At 52.2% G+C, this 23,855-nt stretch overlaps 1 protein-coding gene across 8 annotated transcripts in view; it reads right to left on the reverse strand.

Moving 5' to 3' along the window:
• Window positions 1-494: 494 nt before the first annotated feature.
• IL4R (interleukin 4 receptor) overlaps window positions 495-23,855 on the reverse strand; it is a 37,946-nt gene continuing 14,585 nt past the window's right edge. For 3 of the 8 annotated variants that reach the window (XM_082669652.1, XM_082669653.1, XM_082669654.1), the window contains 9 exons: window positions 20,008-20,095; window positions 19,434-19,608; window positions 17,565-17,716; window positions 16,232-16,383; window positions 11,094-11,250; window positions 7,857-7,956; window positions 5,959-6,037; window positions 4,491-4,540; window positions 495-3,009 (listed from right to left, as the gene is read on the reverse strand). In XM_082669652.1, coding sequence (XP_082525778.1) covers window positions 1,473-3,009; window positions 4,491-4,540; window positions 5,959-6,037; window positions 7,857-7,956; window positions 11,094-11,250; window positions 16,232-16,383; window positions 17,565-17,716; window positions 19,434-19,608; window positions 20,008-20,077 — 2,472 coding nt within the window. In that variant the 5' untranslated portion in view covers window positions 20,078-20,095 and the 3' untranslated portion in view covers window positions 495-1,472. Of the gene's footprint in view, window positions 3,010-4,490; window positions 4,541-5,958; window positions 6,038-7,856; window positions 7,957-11,093; window positions 11,251-16,231; window positions 16,384-17,564; window positions 17,717-19,433; window positions 19,609-20,007; window positions 20,099-21,942; window positions 21,975-23,855 lie in introns of those variants that run through there. The other 5 variants (XM_082669655.1, XM_082669658.1, XM_082669657.1 and 2 more) reach the window with 4 other exon arrangements.

Genomic DNA, 23,855 nt, shown 5'->3' on the forward strand with positions numbered 1-23,855 from the left:
CGTGCCCAAAGCTGCTCCAACACCGCTCCTCCCCCACCCCCCCAGCTCTCAATCGGAGGAATTTTTCCTGGAGCAGCTGGAAGTGCTGGGGAGTTGCCCCTGGCAGCAGCCCTCCACCAATGACAGATGGGAGTTGGTGGACAAACAGCTAGCTCCCCACCTCTAGGCATGCACTGTGCCTGGCTTGCCCAAGCTCCCCCGCGGCGTGAAGCACCTGTTGCCCGCGCTGGCACTCTGTGCGATAACACCTTTTATTGCCTCCTGCCCTTCCCTGCCTCCTTTCCCCGCTCTCCAAGCAGGGCTTCCTGGGATCGCCACCTATTTCAACAAACTGCAGTTGGATCCTGGTCTCAGGGAAACCCAAGAAGACCGGAAGTTACTTAACCTCTTGGGTTGGTCTTAGTACCTCTGGATGGGAGGATTCTACGAGTTAATAGAGATAAAGCACTCGCAACGGTGACTGGCAGTATGTTTGTTTAATAAATGGGGTGGGGAGGGTGGGGAAGGAGGTAAAGAACCTTTATTTATACAAAACTCCATCCCCTCCCATTCTACCCTCCTCAGCAAACACAAACACCAGGTGATGAAACAATTTTTGAGATGCACACAAACAATGCACATTACTCAACCTGAGGTCGGGGCCGAGGTGCAGGTGACGTGCCTGGTGTCGGCATCTTGGACGCCCAGCTCGCTGGATCAGGAGACCTGAGCCACTCCCTCTGAACCACCGATGCCAGCAACGGCACGCATGGGGGCACACACCGGCCCCAAGGTCACCAGGCATGCTTGTTCTGGGGATCCAGTGATTAACAGGAACCCCCAACCTTACAGCTGTGTGGGAAACTGGCAGCACGCCGTCACTGCTCGGTAATCACAATTTTTCATGTCCTCGTTAACTCCACTTGACTAAGCGCCCCTCCGCAGCTCAGGCTCTGCTGCCAGTGTCAACCTCTGTTAAATGAACAGGCGTCTCTGGGCAAATGACCACCCTTTCTGGACCTCAGTTTCCCAAGGCCTCCCAAGTCATTCTCCCATTGGCTTGGTTAGCTTCTAGGCTCAGCATCCGATCCAGTGAGATGGTGGCAGCTAACCCCAGGCCTGGGCAAGACACGAGTAACAGAGCAACTCGGTGGACAAAACACACCTTGAGCGTGACAGCGATAGTCCACTGGGGCAGCTGTGGACCCGTGAAATGACCAACAGCTCATTCACAAGCCAAGGCGCCCGGGAACCTCCTGGTCTCTGCAGGTGCCTCCACTCCCATGGGACGTGGCGAGCCCGGGCCAACGTTGGGAGCCGGGGACGGCCGGTCTCCGTAGCCCCAGTGTTGGACAACCTCACCACTTCATAGCAGGGTTCCCTGAGTCTTTCGGAACCCTGCCAGCCGGGCTGCCTTCTGGAGGGAGGCACTTCGCAGTCATGGGTAAGGCCCAGTCCTCGCTTGTAGACTCCAGCAAGAAGTGGGCACGCACCTAGGAAGCGTCCGTGCACGTGGGCCCTGGGGAGAGCATGGCCACCACCGTGGAGGTCTGGCTTGAGCTCTGAGCATTGTTGGGGGCAGTTTGGAAGAACAGGGGGGACTTACCCTCCTCTGAGACACCCAAGGGTGCTAGGGAGGCCAGAGAGTGGCTGGCCTCCAATGGAGCCCCACCGAGCTGGGTGTCCAGGGCCCTCAGGGGGCTCACCGGGGGTGAGGACCCGTCCCCACGGCAGCAGCCACAGCAGGGGCTGGCCTCGATGTGGGCCTTGCCACGTTCCTCCTGGCCGTGGCATTGCTTCAGGTGGCCACACAGGTGGCAGGTGAGGGCTGAGTAGACAATGCCATTGCCCAGGTCATCCCCGGGGGGGTCTGTGGTTGGCTCCGGGGATAGCAGGGCCTTCTGGCTGTCTTGTTCCTTGACCACTGGCTCCAAACCAGGGTACTCTGGGGTGCTGCCTGGGAGGAGTGAGTCCTGAGGGCTGTGAGGGGGTTCCACGTCCAGTCCAAAGGTGAACAGGGGGACGGGGACTGGGGCAGGGGCTCTGGGGCAGCCAGCAGTGAGGCTCTGGAAGGGCTTGTAGCCCCCCTCCCCACTGCTGGGCTCAAGCCCAGATGTCCCCGGGCAGCTAGCGGTGCCAGTGAGCACGCTGGAGAAGGCCTTGTAGCCAGCCTCTCCGCAAGGGCCAAAGCCCTCCAGCCCGCTGTCCCGGGCGCCGCCCTGCTTCTCCGCCTGCACAAACTCCCGGTAGCCACTGCTGGGGGCCGAGGCGGGGCCCGGGGCTGCCCTGCACTGGAGGACGCTCTGGCGCAGGATCTGCTCCCACGTTTCTGGCTCAGGCTGGGGGGCGGCGGGGATGCTGGGGTCCACTTCCCCCAGGTGTTCGGCCAGCTGTGGGTCTGAGTCAAGCTCTCCAGGGCCTGAGGACTGGCTCAGGAAGGTGCTCAAGTTGCGGTAAGTGGGGTTGTCCGCGATGACGCCGGGCATCGCTGGGAAAGCCAGCCTGGCTGGGCTCTGGGTTGGAGGACTTGACTCTGGGTTCAAAGGCTCCTTGTCCTCAGACGATGCCTCCTGGGGCCCCACACTTGGGGACGTGGCCCAGGGCCTCTGAACACTTGGATTTTCTAAAGGTGGAAGAAGGCAGGACTCCTCCAAGCCCTGTGGGCTAAAGCCCCCAACCTCGCCCCCGAGGAGGTCCAGGAACAGGCTCTCTGTCAGCCGGGCTGCGATGCCCTCCCTGCCCTCCTGGAAGCTGCCCCCGCTGCTGTCAGGTGATGGGCAGAAGCTCCCTTTATCTTCCTCCACTTCCTCTTCTTCATTCTCCACTTGGGCCTCAAACAGCTCCACGCACCGAACCAAGCTGATGCTCTCTGGCCAGAGGATTGTCTTGTTGACCTCCATGGGGTGCCATGCTACTTTTCCAGGACACTGGAAAGACTCATTTCTAGCAGCCTTGGAGGAATCTTCATCCCTTTCCATGCCATGCTCCAGTAAACAGGGCAGAAGCTTGGCAAGACAAGTCTTCCAGTGTCTACAAGAGCAAAGTTCGATCAGGGTTCAGTTTCTCCACTTGAAAAATCTCCTATTCATCCTTCAAAGCCCAGCTCAAAATCACCCTGGACTGATGTTGAGACAGGCTGGGACCCAGGACCCTTTGCTGTAGTGCTACGATGCTTGCAAGTGGACAAACCTCACCTCCAGCAACAAAATACAAAGAAACTATATGGGACTAAAAAAAACTGGCTGCAAGCGCAGTTGGGGCTTGTACAAAAGATACAGAAAGGCCAAAAAACGCAACTGCCACTTCTGAAGAGCCAGGAGCAAAACCAGGGTACTGCGCATGCCGCCTGCACACCGCCAGAGGGGTGGGCAGGACACCTAAGCCACCCCTCCGGCCCAATCCCTGGACACACCCCTACCCTCACCCCACATCAGGAACCAGCTCGCCTGCCCCCCTCGGGGAGTGGGCAAGAGAACCTGCTACTTGTTCTCCAACACCCCCCAGCCCCTCACCCACCCCGCCCCGCCCCATTGCAGCAGGGGCCCCAGTAGAGCCTTGCCTGAATTTCTTGTCTGGCATCTAGTCAATTTCTCTTGACTAGGGAAGGCCGAGAACCCTGGTGGGTGTCAATGTCTGCCTGTTGCAAACACACTTCCAGACTTTATAATCAATAATCTATCAGTCCACCCTCACTACTAGATTGGGAACTCCTTGAAGGCAGGGCCTGTGTCTTACTTTGGGATTTCTGGAGCCTGGCATATAATACAAACTCAAATCTATTGAATAAGGAGAAGTCTTTGTCAGGGATGATGGTATTTAAAATACCTATCAGGGGTAGGATAGGGAGGGTGGGAGGGAGACGCAAGAGGGAGCGGATATGGGGATATATGTATACATATAGCTGATTCACTTTGTTATACAGCAGAAACTGATACAACATTGTAAAGCAATTATATTCCAATAAAGACGTTAAAAAATAAATAAAAATAAAATACCTATCAACACCATAGCATAAGTAAGGACCAATTAGAATGGCTGGGGAGTCCTAGGGCTGGGGCAGCATCCTGGAGTCCCCTGCTGTGCTAGGTATAAACCCTTCAGTTATTGGATTGTGGGTAGGTTCAAGGGGCCCTGAGAGAGGGGTTAAGGAGGCCAGGTGGCATATTCAAGGGTCCAGGATAGTGGTATCTGCCCACCAGTATGCCACTATGTCAACAGTTTAACAAGTGGTACAGCTGCCCTGCTTGTTACCCCCATCAGGCTTGCTCAGGACAGACTGGGCATCCCAAGGGGGTTCAGTATGTACCTGACCCCCAGTGAAACTCAGGGGACTCAGCCAGCAGCTGACCTACCCAGACCACCCCTCCCCCTGCTATCCCTTGAAGTCTAGTGTCACAGGACAAGTGCTGAACAACAAGGAAGATAAGGCAGACTCTCAAGATGGGGCCCACCACCCCAATTCCATCCCCTTCCAAATCCACATAGGCGATGACCCAAGTTCATATACATACGGGCACTTGGCTGGTTCCTGGCCTTGGGACCGCTTCCCCCACAGTGACACCTAAAACATAGAGACAGCCAGTGACACAGAGCCGAGAGGCCTGCCGGCCCAGCCTATCGTCCAGCAATGCTCAGCACGTGTTTGCCGTGAGAAGACTTTGAGTCTTGACATCACACAGGTCTGAGGTCTGATCAGGTCACTCCCCCTCTCTGAGCCTCAGTTTTCTGAGAATTAAGGAGGCTGCACTATTAAGTTGCTGTGGCTGATGGTAAAAACGGCCACAGTCTCTGAAGCTCCTCCTATCCCTGAACCTGGCATGGCTGTGTGACTTGCTTTGACCAATAGCATGTGGTGGAAGTGATACTGTGCTAACTGGGTCAGCCTGCTGAAGGATGACAGACACATCCATGGCTTAGTAACCTCCATGGCCCCAGATGTGTCAGCCACCTGCCAGACCTGCGAGTGAGGCCACTGGTACAGGCCCAGCCAAACCCAGGATCCTTCCACCCCCACTGCTGAGCAGAGCCCAACTACAGACTTGCAGAAGCAAGAGCTACATAAGTGGCTACTGTTTTAACTTTCTAAATTTTGGGATGATTTGTTACACAGCAAAATCTAACTGATACATAAATGACACTATGTGCAGGACGCTGTAATATACACTTCATGTGGATTGTCTTGGTGAATTCCAACACCAGCCCTGTTATAACCACTGCTATAACCCACATAAGAAAACTGAGGCTCAGAGAAGTTAAGCAACTTGTTAAGTCTAACCTGCAGGTAAGTGGCAGAGCCAGGGTTCAAAGCCAGTACCACTGGACTCCAGAGCCTGCTACAGGGTCCCTGGAGAATTGAGGACACTCAGACCTTCTGTTCTAGACGGGACCTGTATCCCCGCCTCCCCCTGTCCTAGAGAACCCTGATGGCACTAAGGCAAACTCCACCTGGCCATCGCATTGGGGAAGCTGACCCCACCCGTAGCTCAGGGGTGGCCACCTGGTTGGTCTCAAGTATTCCCACTCCTTACAAGTGAGTGGTTTAGGAAAGAGGCTGTGATGTAATTCAAGCCAATGAGAATGGAGAGATTTGCTAGTGTTTTGGGGGGCAGTTTCCTGCTCCTAAGAGGAATATACAGAAAGCCTGTCCCCTTCTCCCTCTCCTTTTGGCCTCCTGCTCTGGTACAGGTATCTTGCCAAGAGATGACATGCCGATGACCTCAGGGATCATCTCCTCCCAAGGGAGGGAAAAAACCAACCCCAGAGGAACCCCTGTCTCCCACCCAGGCTGAAAGAACAGTCATGGGAGCCAAAGGGAAGGGAGTGAAAGCCTCTAGCTGCTGACTCAACCTACCCTGAAACCTTCCTGACTTCCCATGTGCAACCCCAAAAGCCAAGAAATATCCTGAACATCCCAGACATCTTGAGTCGTATTTCCCTGTACACGTAGTGCACAGCATCCTTACCAACCCCCTCTCCTACCTGAGAATCCTGGATGACAACAGCCACGAGGGGGCTGTGGGCTGGGTTGGGAATTTGGTCCCACCATTCTTTCTTAATCCTGAAAAAGAAAAGGACAAGATGTTGGTCCCTGTATCACTAACAGGTTGACGTTCCTCCCATAAAAATTATCATAGTCATCAAGACTTATCAGGGGTCAGAGATCATGTCGATAGGTTTTTTGGCTGTCTCACCCTCACTCCGTGAAACAGGTTCTACTGCTAACCCCACTCTACCGATGAGAAGACTGAGGCCCAGGGAGGTGAAGTGACAGCTGGTGGGCAGAAGAGCCGGGTTTGGGCTCCAGCATCCTGCTACCCAGAGTGGAGTTCCTAATGTGGCCGCCTCTGCTCCAGAGGGAACAAGTTCCAGGGAATCAGGAGACACTCAAGCTGCAGAGAGAGAATTCTGGGTTTCCCCTTCAACAACCTTTACTCTGGAGCAGCTGAGGATAAGGTGCTGGGGAGAGGCCTGGGATGGCCTGAGAGGCTGAGGTATTCCTTCTCCCTTCCTGGGTCAGCCTGGAGCAACGGAGCGTCAGTGCTGGGAGGGAAGGTCCTCAGACACCCCCTGGATTAGCCTCCACCCACTCCACTCAGTCAGTTAACACACATTTATTGAGTACCTACTATGTACCACTCACTGTGCCAGGCCTCGGGGACACACAGTGAACAAGACAGGCAAAAACCCTGCAGAAATGATTATGTGACGTCATTCATTCCTGGTGATAAGTGCCAGGAATAAAAATAAAGAAGATAGGGACTAGAGAGGAATAGCGCGATCCAGGAAGGCCTCCCTGAGGAGGTGACTTCTGAGAGGCAACTGTAGGTGGAGGAGGAGTTGGTCTCGGTGATGCCTGGAAAAAGGGCTTTCCAGGCAGAGAGCACAGCGAGTGCAAAGGCTCCAAGGGAAGATCTTGCTTGGGGCGTTCAAAGAACAGCAAGGTTGGAGCACTGGAACACAGTGAGTAAGGGTAGGGAAGACAGATGATGGGGAAACTGAGGCTCAGAGAAGGAGAAAGTCCAGCCCAGGGGGGCTCAGAGGCATCAGCAACAGACGTGGAGAGGGGACCTTGCATTCCCTACACACCTACTGTGTGCCCGGCAGAGTACAGACCCTCGCTCACATCAATCCTCAACCATCGCCATCCTTAAGTGGTCAACTGGGGCCCGCTCGTCCCATTACAGAGGTGGGAGGACCGAGGCTCTGAGACTCCATGATTCCAAGGGCTCAAGCTCACTGGAAACAAGGCTCCTTCTGTCCCCCTACACCGAGTGATCGGGGAGTCCCTTAGGACTCTTGGGACTGATGAAATAGGGACCCAAGGCTGAACAGAGGCTCAGAAACGTGGTCACACAGCTACGAAGCAGCAAGGCTAGGATCTGAACCCAGGTCTGACTCTGCAGGACAATCATCGAGAATTCCTCTGTCTATTGCCACGTGCCTTCAAGGGTCTGGGCCATACCCTGGGCACGATCCATCTCACTTCTGCCAAAGGAAGGCCCTGCCCCCAGCTCCTGCCCTGGCCAGCTCCTTTCCCCTAGTCAGGTCTCAGCTCAAACACCTCGTCAGAGCGGCCCGCACTGGCCTCCCCATCCAAAACAGGCCCTGGAGCATTTCACCCCCTCGCCCTGGCATATCTCCTTCTGCGCAAGGATCACTATGGAAAACAGCCATGGTTACTTGGTGGCCTGGCATCTTGTGCCTCCCCAAGGACACAGGGTCCCTGTCGGTCTCAGTGCCTCGCACATAGTAGCTGCTCAATAAACATCTATCGTTGAATGAAAGGGCTGCAAGCTGACAGATCAGAGGGGAAATTCCCACCCACTCCACACCACAGGGGGCTGGCTTGGCAGCCTCCTGCACAGCTCAGGACTCACTTGATGATGCTGACATAGCAGGACAGGCAGACAGCCAGGATGACGACGCAGGAGATGCTGACGCCCAGCGGGAGGCGCTGCTCCAAGGTCGCCTCGTAGTCTGGAAGTGGAGGGAAGCCATGAGCTTGCGTCGCGCTGCGTCCAGCCTGGTCTCCATTTCCCAGAGCAGGAGACCGAGGCCTCGTGAAAGCATCCTCCAAGACTCTGCGTGAGCTGGCCGCTGCATCCCCTCCTACTCCCCTCTCTTGTACATGGAGCCCTCGCCACATCGGCCTCCTTGCTGTCCCCTGTTCCTCCAAATCTCGGGGCCACCTCAGGATCTTGAACGTGCTGCTTTCTCTTTTTTGAAATAAGTGAGGTCAAGGGCAGAGACTCTGGAGCTGGACGGGCCCAGTTCGAAGCCTGACTCTGTCATATACTAGCTGGCGACCCAGGACAAGCCCCTCACTCACTCTGTACCTTGGTTTCCTCTCTGTACAACGGGGTTAATAACTACTTAACTCATAGGGCTGTTCTGAGGATTGTACGATTTAATATACACTTGATGCCGTGCCCGCACGTCCATTCACACAGCTGGCCCCCTCTCCTTGCTCACTGTCAGGTCCCAAAAGTTCTCCCTCACACCCTCTCTACTGTTGCCTCCTCCCATCCCTTTCCCCTGCTTTATTTCCTTCCCAGAATTACTGTCCTCGGGATCTAGATCTCATTTATATTTTTGTTTACTTGTTTATTTTGTCTCCCCCTCTAGAATGTCAGTTCCACAAGAACAGGGATTTTTGCCTATTTTGTTCACCACTAGGCCAGCACGTAGTAGGAGCTCAAGAAATATCTGTGGAAATAATGAGTGTCCAGCACATGGTATCTGTCCCATACAAGTTATTTCCCTTCCCTTCTCCAGGTTAAAGGAAGAATCAAATCAATTTGACAAAACTTTCCTAAGCACTTACTGTGTGCTTGGCACCATGCTGGGCAATGGAGATATAGACACAGAGCAGATACTACCCATAGAGCTCACAGCCCGGAGTGGGAGACAGGTGGTCAAGAGGCATCCATGGAACAGGATAGGTGATGCTGAGAGGGGCGTGTGGTGGGTTGGGTTGAGGTACCTGCCAATCATCACTGTGCCCAGCACTTTGAAGAATCCTTCCTTCTCCCCATTGTACAGATGATGCCCGAGGCAGCCTCCACCACGCAACAGCTATCTCCCCTTCTTCTTTGCTAGGCTGCAATGTGCCCACCCTGAGGTTTGGGCCAATCACGGGCCAAAACTAGTCCCCTTTTCAGACATTTCAGTTCCCAGCCTCCCTTGCAGTTGGGAGAGGCCACGTGACAGTCCTGAACAATGAAAGGCAAGGGAAAGGCCACCAGGACTGGAAATGTTTTTGTTTCATGATAAAAGATGCACGGGATACACTCCTTGTGGCAGACTTCCATTTCCTTTGGGTCTTGGGCATGAGGGTATGTGCAGCAGACAACTTGGGGCCATGAGGTGACAAGGGTAAGGATAAAATGCTACCATGCTAGGGATGGCAGAGGGAAAGAAAAGACTCTGGGGTGATGTAACTGAGCGGCTGTATGAACCAGGAAGGTCCACTGGCAAGACTTCATTTTAGGGGAATTCCCTGGCAGCAGTCCAGTGATTAGGACTCTGCACTTCCACTGCAGGGGGCATGGGTTCGATCCCTGGTGGGGGAATTAAGATCCCACATGCTGCGCGGCCAAAAAAAATAAAATAAAGACTTCATTTTATGTAAGATAATTCAATACTCTTTTGCAAAAGTGTGATAAAGTCACAAAGAGTTGTTTGGAGGATGCCGCTACCAGGTGAGGGACTACATTTCCCAGAATCCCTTACAGCTATGTGCGGCCATGTGACCAGCTCCACCAATAGAGCTTGAGAGGAAGGGATGTGTGTCACTTCTGGGCTAAGACTTTTAAGAAGCAGGCGTGGTCTCCTCGCTCTCATTCCCTTTCTGCTGGCTGGATGCAGATGATGGCAGGTCCACAGAGCAGGGATTCTTAACTTGGGGTCCACAGACCTCCAACATGGTTGCCGTTAGGATTTAGGGGTCTGGGAACTTGGATGGGAAAGAAATGATATCTTTGTTTTCACTAACTTCTGAAACCTGGCATTTCCTCCCATTAGGAATAGAGGGAGCAAACCACAGTAATAGCAGCGTTAGTTACTTAGCCCCCATCAGAAGTCACAGCTATTCTCAAATCACCTGACAGCTGCAGTAGCAGGAAATACCATCTATGTTCACCTACTTTGAAATTACAGTATTTATGACAACTACCACTAGATCCTGTTTTTAATGTGTTATTAAAGAAGCATGTATTCCTAGATAACAAGTATATTTTAAAATCTTTTTATAATCGCATTTCAATAAAATTAGGTTTCCCTTGAAGGCCTATGTATTTTATTTTATACGTTGAAAAATATTATACTGGCTTGTGGTTGCCAAGGGGGGAAGGTGGGGAGGAGGGATGAATTGGGAGGTTGGGACTGGCATATGCACACTACTATATATAAAATAGATAATCAACAAGGACCTACTGTACAGCACAGGGAACTCTACTCAACACTCTGTAATAACCCACATGGGAAAAGAATCTGAAAAAGAATAGATATATGAATATGTATGGCTACATCACTCTGCTGGACACCTGAAACTAACACAACGTTGTGAATCAACTATACTCTAAAATAAAATTAAAAATTAAAAAAAATAAAAATATTATTCTGAGATGAGGTCCACAGGCTTCACCAGACTGCCAAAGGGGTCCATGATACAGAAAGGCTGAGAATCTCTGTCCTAGAGAATGACGGAGCCACAGGGAGGAAAACCACCTACCAATCAGCAAAGTTCGTGTTGAATTGTTATGTGAGCAAGAAACATATTTCTACAGTGTTAAGCCACAGAACTCGTAGGTTTGTTACCGTAACCTACCCTACCCTGACCAGTACACCACATCAGTTGGTAATTCCGTCACTGCAATTAGAGCATCCTGTGATATGGAAACCAGATGTTTGGCTTGGGGAAGTCTCTGGCCACAGAATGAAAGTGGGGAACAGAGATGCTAACTGCTGGGAATTCCCTGGTGGCCTCGTGGTTAGGATTCCGGGCTTTCATTGCCGTGGCCCAGGTTCAATCCCTGGTTCCGTGTTCAGGGAACTGAGATCCTGCAAGCCACGTGGCGCGGCCGACTGCTCAGGACTCCCAGCAGGATACTCACAGTTCAGCCACTTGGCACTGGGGCTCCACTCACTCCAGGTGCTGTTGTAGCTCTGAGCCCAGGCCTTCACCTGGGCGCTGTAGGAAGCTCCAGACTTCAGGGTGCTGGCTGCAAAGCGGAGGGTGGGCCCCTTGTAGGTCACGTTATAAATTCTGAACTGGTAGAGGAAAGGGAGCCATTAGTGCACCGAGTCTGGGGGAGGGGGGTACCAGCTCCCACCCGGGCTGCTGTCCTTAGCTGACCCCACAATGTGTAAGAGCCACCAGCCTAGGTATTTGGTTATTCCTCCAATTTCAGGCCCTTGTTTGTCACTTCCACAACTGTGACCAGAATCGAGCAGGATGGGTCAGGGAATCAGCCCTTATCCTGACCCTCACTCCCACCCTGATCAGCCATTTTGACGTGACTGGGGCAAGTCGATGAACCTTTCTGAGTTTTAGTTTCCTCATCTGTACAATGAAGGTAAGAGTTCCTACTGCCACTTTCTGGCTGTGTGACCTTAGATAAGTAACATAATTTCTCTGGACCTTGATGTCTTCTTCTGCAACATGGCGATAATAAAAGTGCCTACCTCCCAGGGTTTCTGTGAGGATTAAGGGGGTTAACACAGGTAAGCACTTCGGACAGGGCCAGGCATGCGGGAGGCACGAGAGTGATCTTTCTGAGGCACAGACAGGGTCACTGTGTCCCTCTCTCTCCTTCAAGGGCCCTCTAGAGGCTCCAAAGTCAAGCCCAAACACAATGGCCCATCATCTCAGTCCCGCCCAACCTAGCCCCAACTGGGAAGGAAGGTTCAAGATCTGTTGTTAAGTGAAAAAGGTAACATGAAGATTAGTATGTGTTGTCTGTTGCCTTTCATGTTCAAAACATAGAGGGAGAAGGCATAGTGATGGTGGCAGACAGACTCATATGGCCCCGTGACCCCACCTTGAATCACGCCCTTGTGTAATCCCCTCTCCTTGCCTAAAGGGGCAGGGGGACCTAAGACTTGTTCCTAACCAACAGAGTATGGTGAAGGTGATGGATACATAGGGACTACGTGGATGTGATTCCATTATGCAAGGCTGTAACTCCAACTTGCTAGGAGACTCTCTCCCCCTTGCTGGCTTTGAAAAGGCCACAAGGGAAGGAACTGCGGGCGGCCTCCCAACAAAGGTCAGCAAGAACCCGACGCTCTCAGTTCAAAGCCCACAAGAAACTGGATGCTGCCAATATCACAGGAGCTTGTAAGCAATCCCCTGGCCAACCCCTGTGTGTGCGGCCTTGTGAGACCCTAAGCAGAGGACCCAGCTGAGCCGTGCCCAGACTCCAGACCCCCAGAAACTCTGGGGCAATAAATATGTGCTGTTTAAAGCAGTTCTGTTTGCAGTAATATTATCATGTAATAATAAAAACTTCACGGTGATGAAGGAACACACACACATTTGCTCGTACAGGTATAAACTCTCTCTAGAAGGACACACATGCCTCCACACCCTCTGCCTGCTCTAGCCTGGCCTTCCCCTCCTGGCAAGAGATGGGGAGCAGTGGTCAACCTCTGGGAGAGGTACTGGAGATTGGGGTTAGGAGAGAAACATAGTTCCTTTCTAAGTCCTTCGGTAGCCTTTGAATTTTTTACTTCATGTGAATATTACTTTTATTTTTAAGACTTTAAAAAAATAAAAAATGAAGTAAAGTTTGGGTTCAGGATGGATTCTGACAGCACGACAGTGGCCTGAATCCTCTGCCTGGGCTTCTCCCCCAGTGGAGGGTCCATCCCTTCGCAGCCCCTCCTCCAATCCCCCATAGCCCCTTCCCAGCTCCTGGCAACACTACTCCTGCTGGCAGGTTGGAAGCACCTGGGGGCAACGGTCTGGTGTAAAGGGAGCCGAGGGGAGGTGTGCACAGCAAGGAAGCAAAGTCCTAACAGCTTGCTGGAGAAACTGGAGGGCAGCTGGAACTTTCCAGGGAAGCTGGGGACAGGGTGGAAGTGACAGGAGGAGACCAGGGCAGGGACAGAAGGACACTCTTACTGCCGGTGTTCCTTTCTTTCTAAATCGCAGTAAACAGGAAGCAGCAGCTGGATCTCGTTCACTGAAGGAATCACACACCTTAGAGAGGAGTAGGGAATTGGGAAATGGTTTACTAAGAAACAGAAAAAGAAATTGAGCTTCCGAGGAACTACTTGTGGTTGGTGTGTTTTTTAACAAAAAAGGCCAGGTGTTCGGGAGACCATTCTGAGAGAAAGATCCGGAAGAAGAGAACAGCACAGGTCCCTCAGTCCAAATCCTGGCTTCAAATCCCAGCTTGGCCATTTCCAGCTGTGGGACACTGGGCGAGTCATTCCACCTCTCCAAACCTCAGTGCCCTGGTCACTAAAATGGGTAGACAAACACCTTCCCACCTGCAGGGCTTTCCCAGTCATTAGTGATAATACACATTGAGCCTGGCACAGAGTAAGCACCCGCAACATTATCATGAACGTGGCATTCATGGCCCTCAGTAAGCTTGTGGCCTCATTTTCTGCCTTTTCACTGTACACACTCCCACAGACCCATAATCCTCAGAGATGCCATGAATTTTCATGCCTCCAAGCCTTGGCTCATGTAGTTCCCTCTACCTGGCCTACCATTCCCTAGCTAGAGAACTCCTATACATCCTTCACTGCCCAAGCCAAAACTCTAACTCCATTATAGAACCTCATCCAGAAATCATCCAGGACAATGAGCATCTCCATTTCCCAAATTCCACAGCGAGTTTCTAATATTTTTAGAATTGATGCCACCAGTCTGAGCCACAGGTGGTGTCTGCAATACTGTAGCAAACACAGCTGGGCACCCACCCAGCATCTACACAATTGGGGTCAGGTACCGAAAGCTCAGGGCAGGTAAGCCTCTGTCTCCAGTTCCAGGGTTAATTATCATTGGTCTAAACCAATCACGGCTATTTCATTCCCTAGCCTGTGACTGGTTAGAGAGGAGCATGTGACTATCTCTGGCCAATAACTAATGAGGGGAATTCTTCAGGCCCGGTTCTGTCCCTGGAAAGGGAGAGATGGCGGAAGGGTGTCTCAGTAGATTCTGCCCCACCAGCAAGAGAAGCTGGACCTGGAATTCTGAGGCCTGAGGCAGCCCCGAGCACCTACATGACCATTAAGACATAGCCCAGGCACAATTCTGTCCGCTGGCTGGAGTCTGGTGCTGGGGCCTGAACCCAGCTGTGTTTCAGCCAGCCCAGTCTCTGTTTCCTCTTCCGCAGAATCTCCTTTGGGGAGCCACCCCTCCTTCATTTTCAGCCCATCTGGTTTGGGTGAGGCTGACCTGACCTGCTCCAGAGGTGGGCATGTGACTCAGCCCTGGCCAGTGAGAACACTGCACCAGCACCCCGTCTCCTGCCCACAGCCTGCGACTGAGTGGCAGTGTGATCCCAGGCAGATAACTGATCATTGGCCCCAGGACTTTTACTGGGACTATCTGGAGAGAAGAACTTTTCCCACTGCGGTTTTAAGATGCAGGCCTGGAGCTGCTAGTAGACGTATTGGCAGCTACATGAGGGAAGAGCCTGCCTAAAAGTGAAGCCAACATAGAATAAAGCAGGACCAAAGGATGGAGATTCCTGGAACCTGGATCCAGCCATGATAAGCAAATAACTGATATTCCTTTGGGCCCTATAGGTTGTACCCTTCTCTCCCCTCCAGGTTATGCCCTGAACGAATCCTGCACAGGCCCAGGAACGGGAAGGGGATTTACTGACAAAACTGACCCTGTGTCTTTCCTCAGCGTCTGTGCCAACCACCTCTTCTCGACTGCTCTGAGAGCCTGGCTGCCCCACTCCTGCTTCTACACCACATCCTGGCCCAGTGCCAAGGAGGAAAACCACACCTGAGAGATATAAATCAACACCTGCCACGCCCCCGGCTTGGCCAGGAAGAGAAGAAGCAGGGACGGAAGCTGATGTGACAGCTCAAGATGTCAGGGGCCTGCTCCCCGGCAGCCGAAGCCAGGCCAGCCTGGGTCCCGGGACACGAGGGCATGGCTCCCAGCAGACCCTCAACAGTAACAGGCCAGGGCGCGGGAGGGAGAGTCAGATGGGATTTCCAAGGCCTGTGGCACTCAGGAGAAAAGGAGGATGACGTTGATGACAGGGGAGCCTGTCTGTGTCATATATTGCCTGCTCTCCACAGCCCTATGGGATGGGTACTCTTGTTATCGCCACGTTACAGATGGGGAAACTGAGGCACAAGGAGGTTCAGCAAAAACCTCAAGATCATGCAGCAGGTGGCAGGGCAGGTACTGGAACCCAGCTCTGTAGGACTCTGAGGCCCCTGGTATTCACATGGCATCCCTGCAATGGGAATATTTGAGGGGAAAACATGGGTGGTTGCAAATGGCCTCCACCCCCAGTTGCACCTAAAATAGTCAGGCCAAGCCACCCACTGTGTAGCCCCTGTGATTCTTTACTTCATCGTTTCCTACAAATCAGCTCTCCCTATTTTAAAAATATCAATACATTCGTTTTTTAAAAAAGGAACATCATAAAATAAAATAACAGAATAGAATAAGATAAAATAAAATGGAACCTCACTGCCACTGCTATGACTGGAAAGCAAGTACGAAATGCCATGAGCATCTCATAAAGGAAACGCAATCAAAACCACGTAACGGCATGAAATTTCGGCTGAACTTGTTTTCTGGGGGAAGGCTCTGAGCCTGCAGCCTCTTCTCTTTGTTAAAGAGAAGGATTAGTAAACCGATCAGCTCAGCTGAGATGCCTCCCCTGACAGTCAGGGTCGGGCAGGAGCACGGGCGTGGAGTGACCGTCTCACCCTGGGATTCGCTCATTTAAGTGTGTTTGGAGGTATCACCTAAAATCCCAAGTGTCCCGCCCCCTGGGAAACAAATGTGGTCCAGAGTCCTTCTTTATAGATGAGGAACAGTGCCCGGAAATAAACTCCCCTATGTGCACGCTGGGAATCAGGGGCCTGGAGCGGTGGAGGGCCTGGTCCTGGCATAGAGCCAGAGGAGAAGCTGGGGGTCCAGATCCCCAGGGTTTGCTGTCCAATCGCGGGTCACTTTCCCCATCTCCCACCCCAGAGCCTGAGTCTCGACCCGTCTGAGTCTCAAGAGGTCACAGAGAGACCCCACAGGGCGCCCACTCACATCCGTGGGGTCGTTCTCATTTGAGATGTTGATCAGGTAGGTGAGCTCGGAGTATAGGTGATTCTCAGGAGGGTACGGGTTGTTCCACGTCAGCAGCCACGTGCGGGAGATGTTGGCATGAACAGTGAGGTTTCTGGGCGCCAGGGGTTTCACTGCGGAGAAGTGGTGCCTGGTGAGGGGCTGGGCTGGGCGTCAGGAGGAGGCCCGGCCCGGCCTGCAGACCATTTAGATTTTCAGTCAACACCACCTCCGCAATACGTAGATGGGATACCACACAGATTTCGTCGTGGTGGAGAATTAAAACCCTGATACCGATTCTCACGTCGCTAAAATCCACTTTAGTGGTTGTTAACTACATTTCCACAGTGAGTGCAAAATGCATAAGCAAAGTAACCCAAACTTTGGCCTTTCTACCTTTATCCTTCACTCTATTGGCCATCTCCGTGCTCTGTATTATTATCTACCAAGTATTTTTCTTTATTTTGATTCATGTGTTTTAAAACTTAGTCTCTTTTAAAGCAATCACATCCATGAGATCACAGGTATATTATGAGCATTAAAATCAACACACACATGAAAACTCTTTCAATTCATGGATTCGTTCCTGGGTCAATTTAAATCACCCCCCCACACACCCTCCAACTCCGGGTATGAGTAAGCCCTTCCGGAATTGCTGATGGAGTGGTGACTACTGTGAGCTCTGTGAGAATACTGCCTCTGCTGTTGAGGAGCTGTGTGACCTGAGGGCAGGTTACTTGCCTTCTCTGAACTATGTACGGTGTTTTTCAATTGCAAAATAGGGATAATAACTGTCTTTTGGAAACTGAGGCTCAGAGAGGTAACATGACTTGCCCAAGATCATACAGCAATAAGTAGTGTTTTAAACTCCTGTCACTACACCCCGGCAAGCTCTTGGGGAATTCCTGCGGGAACTCTGGGTACCAGGATGAGGTCAGCCTCCCACGGTCTAGGCTGTCTGAAGAAGCAGCAGCTGAACAGTTGACAGAGGGCAGAAGGACGGTTCCCGGTTCAGTTTCTGATCTGCAGCAAACATGCCTTCCACCAAATATGCCTCATTCAGCACCCCGATCTGGGCACTTAAACACAGGGCGTTGAAATATCTGAACCGAAGGGGTCCTGACGTACTGCTGAGCCCAGCCCCATTTCAAAGATGGGAGGACTGAGGCCCAGAAAGGGGCCACAACCCCATCAGGGGTTGGAGGCTGCTTGAATGGCCCCCTCCCCCAAATGGAGGCTGCCTTCCGTGCCCTGGCGATGTGGGAACAACTGCAGCCCCGCCCTATGCTGCCCCGCCCTGCCCCGCCCTGCTCACCATGCTCACTGGGCTTGAAGGCGCTCTTCCACAGCAGCTGCTCCCCAGCCCACAGGTCCAGCTGGTAGGTGTCCACACTGACCACGTTATCCATATGCATATGGCACACGCACACCGCGCCAGCTCTGTTCTCGGGGACACACGTGTGGTTTCTGCAGACACAGATGTTGCATTAGGCTGGTCATGTGACCCACGGGCATCCCAGGATACACCTCAAGGAACCACAGGCCCTTCCAGCTTCCTGGTCACCCTGCCTCAAGGACCAGATCTGGGAACTTGGGAGCAGAGTGGCCAGGATGCAATGGGGACAGGGGCCTGGGACCGCCTCCCTGCTGGCCACAGCCCCTCACCACACCCACCATGGACTCTTATCCGCCCCTGACCCCAGCCTTGGACCCTGAAAGCCAGCAAAAGGGAAGAACCCACAGCATGAAAGAATTTGTAACAACATGTGTCTGTTCCAGCACCCCTCTGGTAGCACAGTTTAGCCCAGTACAGCGGACTGTGGCTTGGCAGGCACATACCCTGTGCCCCACAGCCTAATCCTAATGTGTCACCCAAAACAGCCAACCCCGTGTCTCATGGACTAGGCCAGGCGTCAGCAAACGTCTTCTGTAATGGGCCAGATGGTAAATATTTGGGGCTTTGAGGGCCATACTCTTGCTGTTCCAACTACACAACTCTGCTGATACAGCACAAAAAAGCCCCAGTCATAGACAATACGTAAACAAATGGGCATGGCTGTGTGTCAATAAAACTTTATTTACAGAAACAGGTGGTAGGCCAGATGTGGCCCATGGGCCATAGTTTGCAGATCCCTGGTCTAGGCCAATGTATCCCATACAGAAGCACAGCTGGTCCACCTTAGTATATCGTGGCATAACAGCTCTGTCAGTGTGGCCCACATCAGGTGTGCTGCATATCCCAATGTGCTCCATAACTGTGTGCCTCGTGTACTGGATCATGTCCTGGAGCACCACCTATACCAGTGGTCACCCCTGTGTACCATGGATTATCCCAGTGAACCACCTGGAAAAACATATCCCAAGTTCCATGGTCCACCAACCATGGCTGTGAACTCCACCGCTAACACTGTACCCCCAAACAATGGCCTAGCCCAGAGGTTCTCAAAGTGTGGTCTGGGATTCTACTGGGTCAAACTGGTTTCATAGTAATACTCTGACATTAGTTGCCATTTCCACTCTCCTTCTCTCACAAGTGTACAGTGGATTTTCCAGAGGGTACACGATGTGTGATGATGCCGTTGCTCCAACAGCCTGTTGAATGTGAACTTGTGGGCTGTTGTGATTTAAAATTTCTGTTTTAATTTCCAATAGGGGAAATATTGGTAGATGTGAGCTACCCAGACTAAAGCTTTGGGGGTCCTCACTAATTCTCTTCTTTCTCTCTTTCTTTCTTTGGTTGCACCGGGTCTTAGTTGCAGCATGCAGGATCTTTAGTTGCACCATGCGAACTCTTAGTTGCGGCATGTGGGATCTGGTTCCCTGACCAGGGATAGAACCTGGGCCCCCTGCACTGGGAGTATGGACTCTTAGCCACTGGACCACCTAGAAAGTCCCTTAATCCTTAAGCACGCAAGAGAGTCCTGAGATGAAAAAGCTTGAGAACTGCTGGTCTAGTCCAGGATTCCACCACATCCACATGCCACGTGCCTTGGTGACACTGAGCTTGGAGCACCGTGACGCACTCGCTGTGTCTTACACACGCTGCACCCCAGGGCACCTCCCCTCTACCATGCCCAGTAAGCCCCCGTGAACCGCATTGAGCACACGCACTCCGGGGTACCGGGTGGGCCAGGCGAATTCCGAGGCAAACCCTCCCCAACTCCCGGTTTCAGCCCAGGCTTACTCGAAATAGAAGAATTTCAGCTGGTAGAAGAGGCGGAGCTCAGCTTTGCAGTTGGTGGGCCGGGCCATCTCCCACTCACAGGTGGAGATGTTGACGTAGTCGGAGAAGCAGGTGGGCCCCTGCACGACCCTCACGCTCCCTGGGGAGACACAGGAGACCTCTGAGCAGCTGGAGCCTGACGACCAAGAGGGATGGGTTGGAAACCAGCCCAAAGAGACCAAGGGGCCCATCACAAAACAACAAACCCACTGTCCGAGGCACGGTCCTCACAATGCAGGGGCCAGGAATGGGGCTCTGTGAGCTTCCCAGCTGGCACTGGGGTGATGCCTGCAGCTGAAGAAATACCCTTGGGTACAGGGTCCATCAGCGGAGACAGACCAAATGCACCTCTATAGTACGCAAATGCAACTACCTGCCCTTGGCCGAATTAAAGGAAAAATATGTCAGTCTAAGGGTAGCTATCTCACCATCACAGGCATCTATCCCACGGCGTGAGCCTGGCGCATAAACAATCAATACTGTAAAGGTTTGCTGAATGAAGGAAGGAATGAATGAATGAGAGATGGTGACTTACCACAGCCTGCCGCCCACACCAGGATCAGACAGCCCACCGAAAACGTGAGCCCAGAGGGAAGCCACCCCATTGGGAGATCCTACAGCGCCTGCTGGGAGCAAGTGAGCCCGTTAGCGCTGATTCATGATTCCCACGGCCCCCATCATGCCGATCCCAGCTTTCAGAGCTCACCTCCAGATACAGCCCTCCCCCTACGCCGCATGCCCCCTCCACCCGGCCCCGCCTCCCTCTCCGCCAGGCCTGCACCTGCCCCCCTGCACACCTTTACTTCCTGCTGCTCTTCAAACATACCACGGATTCACTCTCACCCCCGTGCCTCTCCTCTCCCTGTCCTCACTGATACTCTCTCAGTCTCTGTCTCTGTCTTCTCTCTCATTTGTTCATCTTATTCATCCATCTATTCATAATGAATAAATGGCCCCTTAATACTCCAGTGTTTATTAAGAAAAACAAGGACAGCCGCCGACATAGCTACAACACAACCATCCAAACCAGGAAATTAACACGGATGCATTACTGCCAGCTAATGCACAGACCCTGTTTCCCTTTTGCTAATTGCCACAGCAATGCTCTTTATAAGTCCAGGATCTGGTCCAGAATCATGCATTGCATCTGATGATCATGCCATCCCAGTGCCCAGGTCTTGGCGTCTAAATACTATTCTCGACTGACAGGAACCAGGGCTCCTCGGAGAAACAGCTGACTCCAGGAGCAGGGAAAGTACAAGAAAAGCCTGGAATTCTTCTTGTGCCAGAAAGTAAGGAAGTACTCCACGAATGATGGGGACCGCTTGAAAAGACATAGGAGCCAGCTAGGATGGATGCCCACTGGCCCAAACGGGCACAATTAGAACCTCACAATGAATATTATAGTAACCAGCCATAACCCTTAGAGTTAAAATAGGGGTGCAGGAGTCTACGGCGATAAAGATGAGTAAGTGGGGGGAAGGGACAGCTCTATTTCACCACAGCAGGCTCCAAGTATCTCCCCACAAACTCACATGAATTAACTTTACATAATTCACATACAATACTTGATATATGTAATTGTATAGAACCTTATATACAGAAACCTGGCAGATACCACCTTAACCAAATGGTCAGTGTCGACATGGCCAGGAATGGGACAAACCAAGGTCATGAGCTTTCTGAAAACAATGCCCTTGGAAGAACACAGTATCACTTCCCTGGGGTCCCTGCCCCCAGTGTACAAATCACATGGAAACATCAGACAAGCCTACACTGAGGGGCAGTCTATGCAGGAAGCGGCCTAGACTCTTCCAAAAGTGCGCTGGGGGCAAAAGGCAAGGAGAATGGGAGATGTTCTCCTTTCAGCTGTGTGTCTGTCATCCCGAGAGCCTTGCTTGTCTTGTGCACGGCCAGTCTCCTAGTACCTACGGCAACGCCTGGCACGCAGCACGCGCTCAGGCAAGCCTGTCGAATAAATTCACTTTGGACGTGATGTGGGGCCGCTGATGGGCTCAGCACGGGGCTGGAAAGCTCTCCCTAGGGGGAGACTTGGTATCCACTCAAAGTCTCAACTGGCCTTCCTGGCAGAGCCACAGTGAAGACCAAGGAAGGAGGGGTGGGGGTGGGGTTTGGAAAACAGTGATGCTGGTTTCCTCTGCCAAGTCCCAGCAACCTTCCTTCTTGTGAGTTCACAGACATCCACAGCATCCTGTGGCAGAGATGTCAAAGGGGTCACTCTAGCCCCAATTTCGAAGAAAGAGAAACAGAGAGGTCAAGACGCGTGTCCAAGGTCACACAGCAGAAAGGTTACCGTGGTAAAGTGCTTTAAAAAGGTGTGGGGGAGTGAAGCAACCCCCCCAGGGTAGATTAAATCATGACATCTACAGCGGTCAGGGTGTTATCTTTGATCTGTTTTGGAAGGCACATCCAGACGTGTGCATGTGCACACACACACCCACACACGCACACTGACTGGTTTCACAGGGATGGCAGGTTCTGCATCTCAGGAGAAACCGCGGCACAGATGTGGTGGCGACAAGGCCTCTCTGAACGTCACAGGGAACGAAGGACGAAGGTGCAGAGAAGCAAAGGAATTAAAAAGAATAATTACCAAATGATCAGGGTGTAAGACACATGGCAAAAGGAAATAATTTCAAGTCCACACCCTGACATGTAGGGGTTGGGGGGGGGGTCTTGGGGTCACCTGCCCAGCCCAAGTGGCAACCTGAACAGGGGTGCCTGCCGAGATCCCATCTCTGACATGTTGCCATCCAGTTTCTGCTTGTACTCTTTCCATGGATGGGGTGGTCACCCCTAGGTCATTTTTGAGCAGAGCCTGACTATTGGAAACAGCTCCCTTATGCTGAACCAAGCATTTGTGTAGACAAAGTCCTGCTTATTAAGTACTCACATGTGCTTGACCTTTTGCCATGTGCACTAGAGTTATTACCTTATTGACTCTGCCCAAGAACCCTGCAAGATGGGTTGTTATTTCCACTTTCTTCCTAAGGGAACCGAGGCCAGAGAGATCAAATAACTTGCCCATCGGGTCCCACAGCTGGCGAGAGGGCAGGGCCAGAGTCAGAATCCAGGTCTGCTGGCTTCTGAGACCAAGGTACCTTTCAATATACCAACTCCAGTTTCTCCTAGAACCACAGACTGAACCCAACAAGATGGAATGAAATGGGCCAGGAAGAGTTGGTCAACCTGCTTCCTTCTAAACATTTTACATCGATTAATTCAATAATCAAAACAGCTCTTCTAGGCCTTCCCTGGTGGCGCAGTGGTTGAGAGTCCGCCTGCCAGTGCAGGGGATACGGGTTCGTGCCCCGGTCCGGGAACATCCCACATGCCGCGGAGCGGCTGGGCCCGTGAGCCATGGCCGCTGAGTCTGCACATCTGGAGCCTGTGCTCCACAACGGGAGAGGCCACAACAGTGAGAGGCCCACGTACCTCAAAAACAAAAACAAAAAAAACCCCAGCCAGCTCTTCTAGCATACAATATTTACCAAAATATTTAAACATGCCAAGTTTCTTTCTAAACATTTTACATACAATAATTCAATATTTAAAACAGCCCTCTTCAGTAAGTACTAGTATTTTTTCCCATTTTTAGAGGAGGAAATCAAGGCTCAGGAAAGTTAAGTGACTCGTCTGAGGTTACAGAGAGGTGATAGTCCTGGGGGGCAGTCGGGCTCCAGAGCCTTGGCTCTTAACCACTATCTGTGTTTAGACCCCAGAGTTCTCTATGTTTTGGAGGTCCCTGACCCATCTGAACCTCTGATGCAAACTCCAAGCTCTGTTTCCAGAAAAGTGCACACATTCAATTTTGCATTCCGTCTTAGCGGTTCAGACACAACGGCTCCTTGAGCTTACTGAAGCCCAAGTAAGGACTCCAGGTCAAAGCCCCACCCGCCCCCCAGGCAATAAGCGGTTTTTGAGGGTCTTTGAATAGGGTCGTGGCAAGGTTTTTCCAAGACCCAGTCTGGGGCTGGGGAGAACGCTGAAACGAGGGGGAGCCGGCAGGGTGGGGGGCAGTTAGCAGTTGCTACAAACGCGAGTCTCTTCTCCATGATGAAACCAGAGTCATTTTCAAATTGGAAACCAGGCCACGATCTGTCTGTTCACTTCACTGGCCTCTGGCCTCTGGTGAAAGATGTCTTCACCGCGGGGTCGGGGTTGGGGGGGAGCACAGAGCCCCAGGGGTCCACAGCCCATCCAAGAGCAGCATCTCTGAGTCAGAATCAAATCCAAGCCCCGGAATGAAAGCAGCCAATCGAAAAGGCTACATGCCGCTTGATTCCCTTTATGTAACATTCTTGAGATGATCAGACTATGGAAGTGGTGAATAGATTCGTGGTTGCCCGCACGGGTGGGGGG

The sequence above is a fragment of the Grampus griseus genome (genome assembly GCF_964374135.1).
Source record: "Grampus griseus genome assembly, chromosome: 14".
NCBI classification, from domain to species: Eukaryota; Metazoa; Chordata; class Mammalia; order Artiodactyla; family Delphinidae; genus Grampus; species Grampus griseus.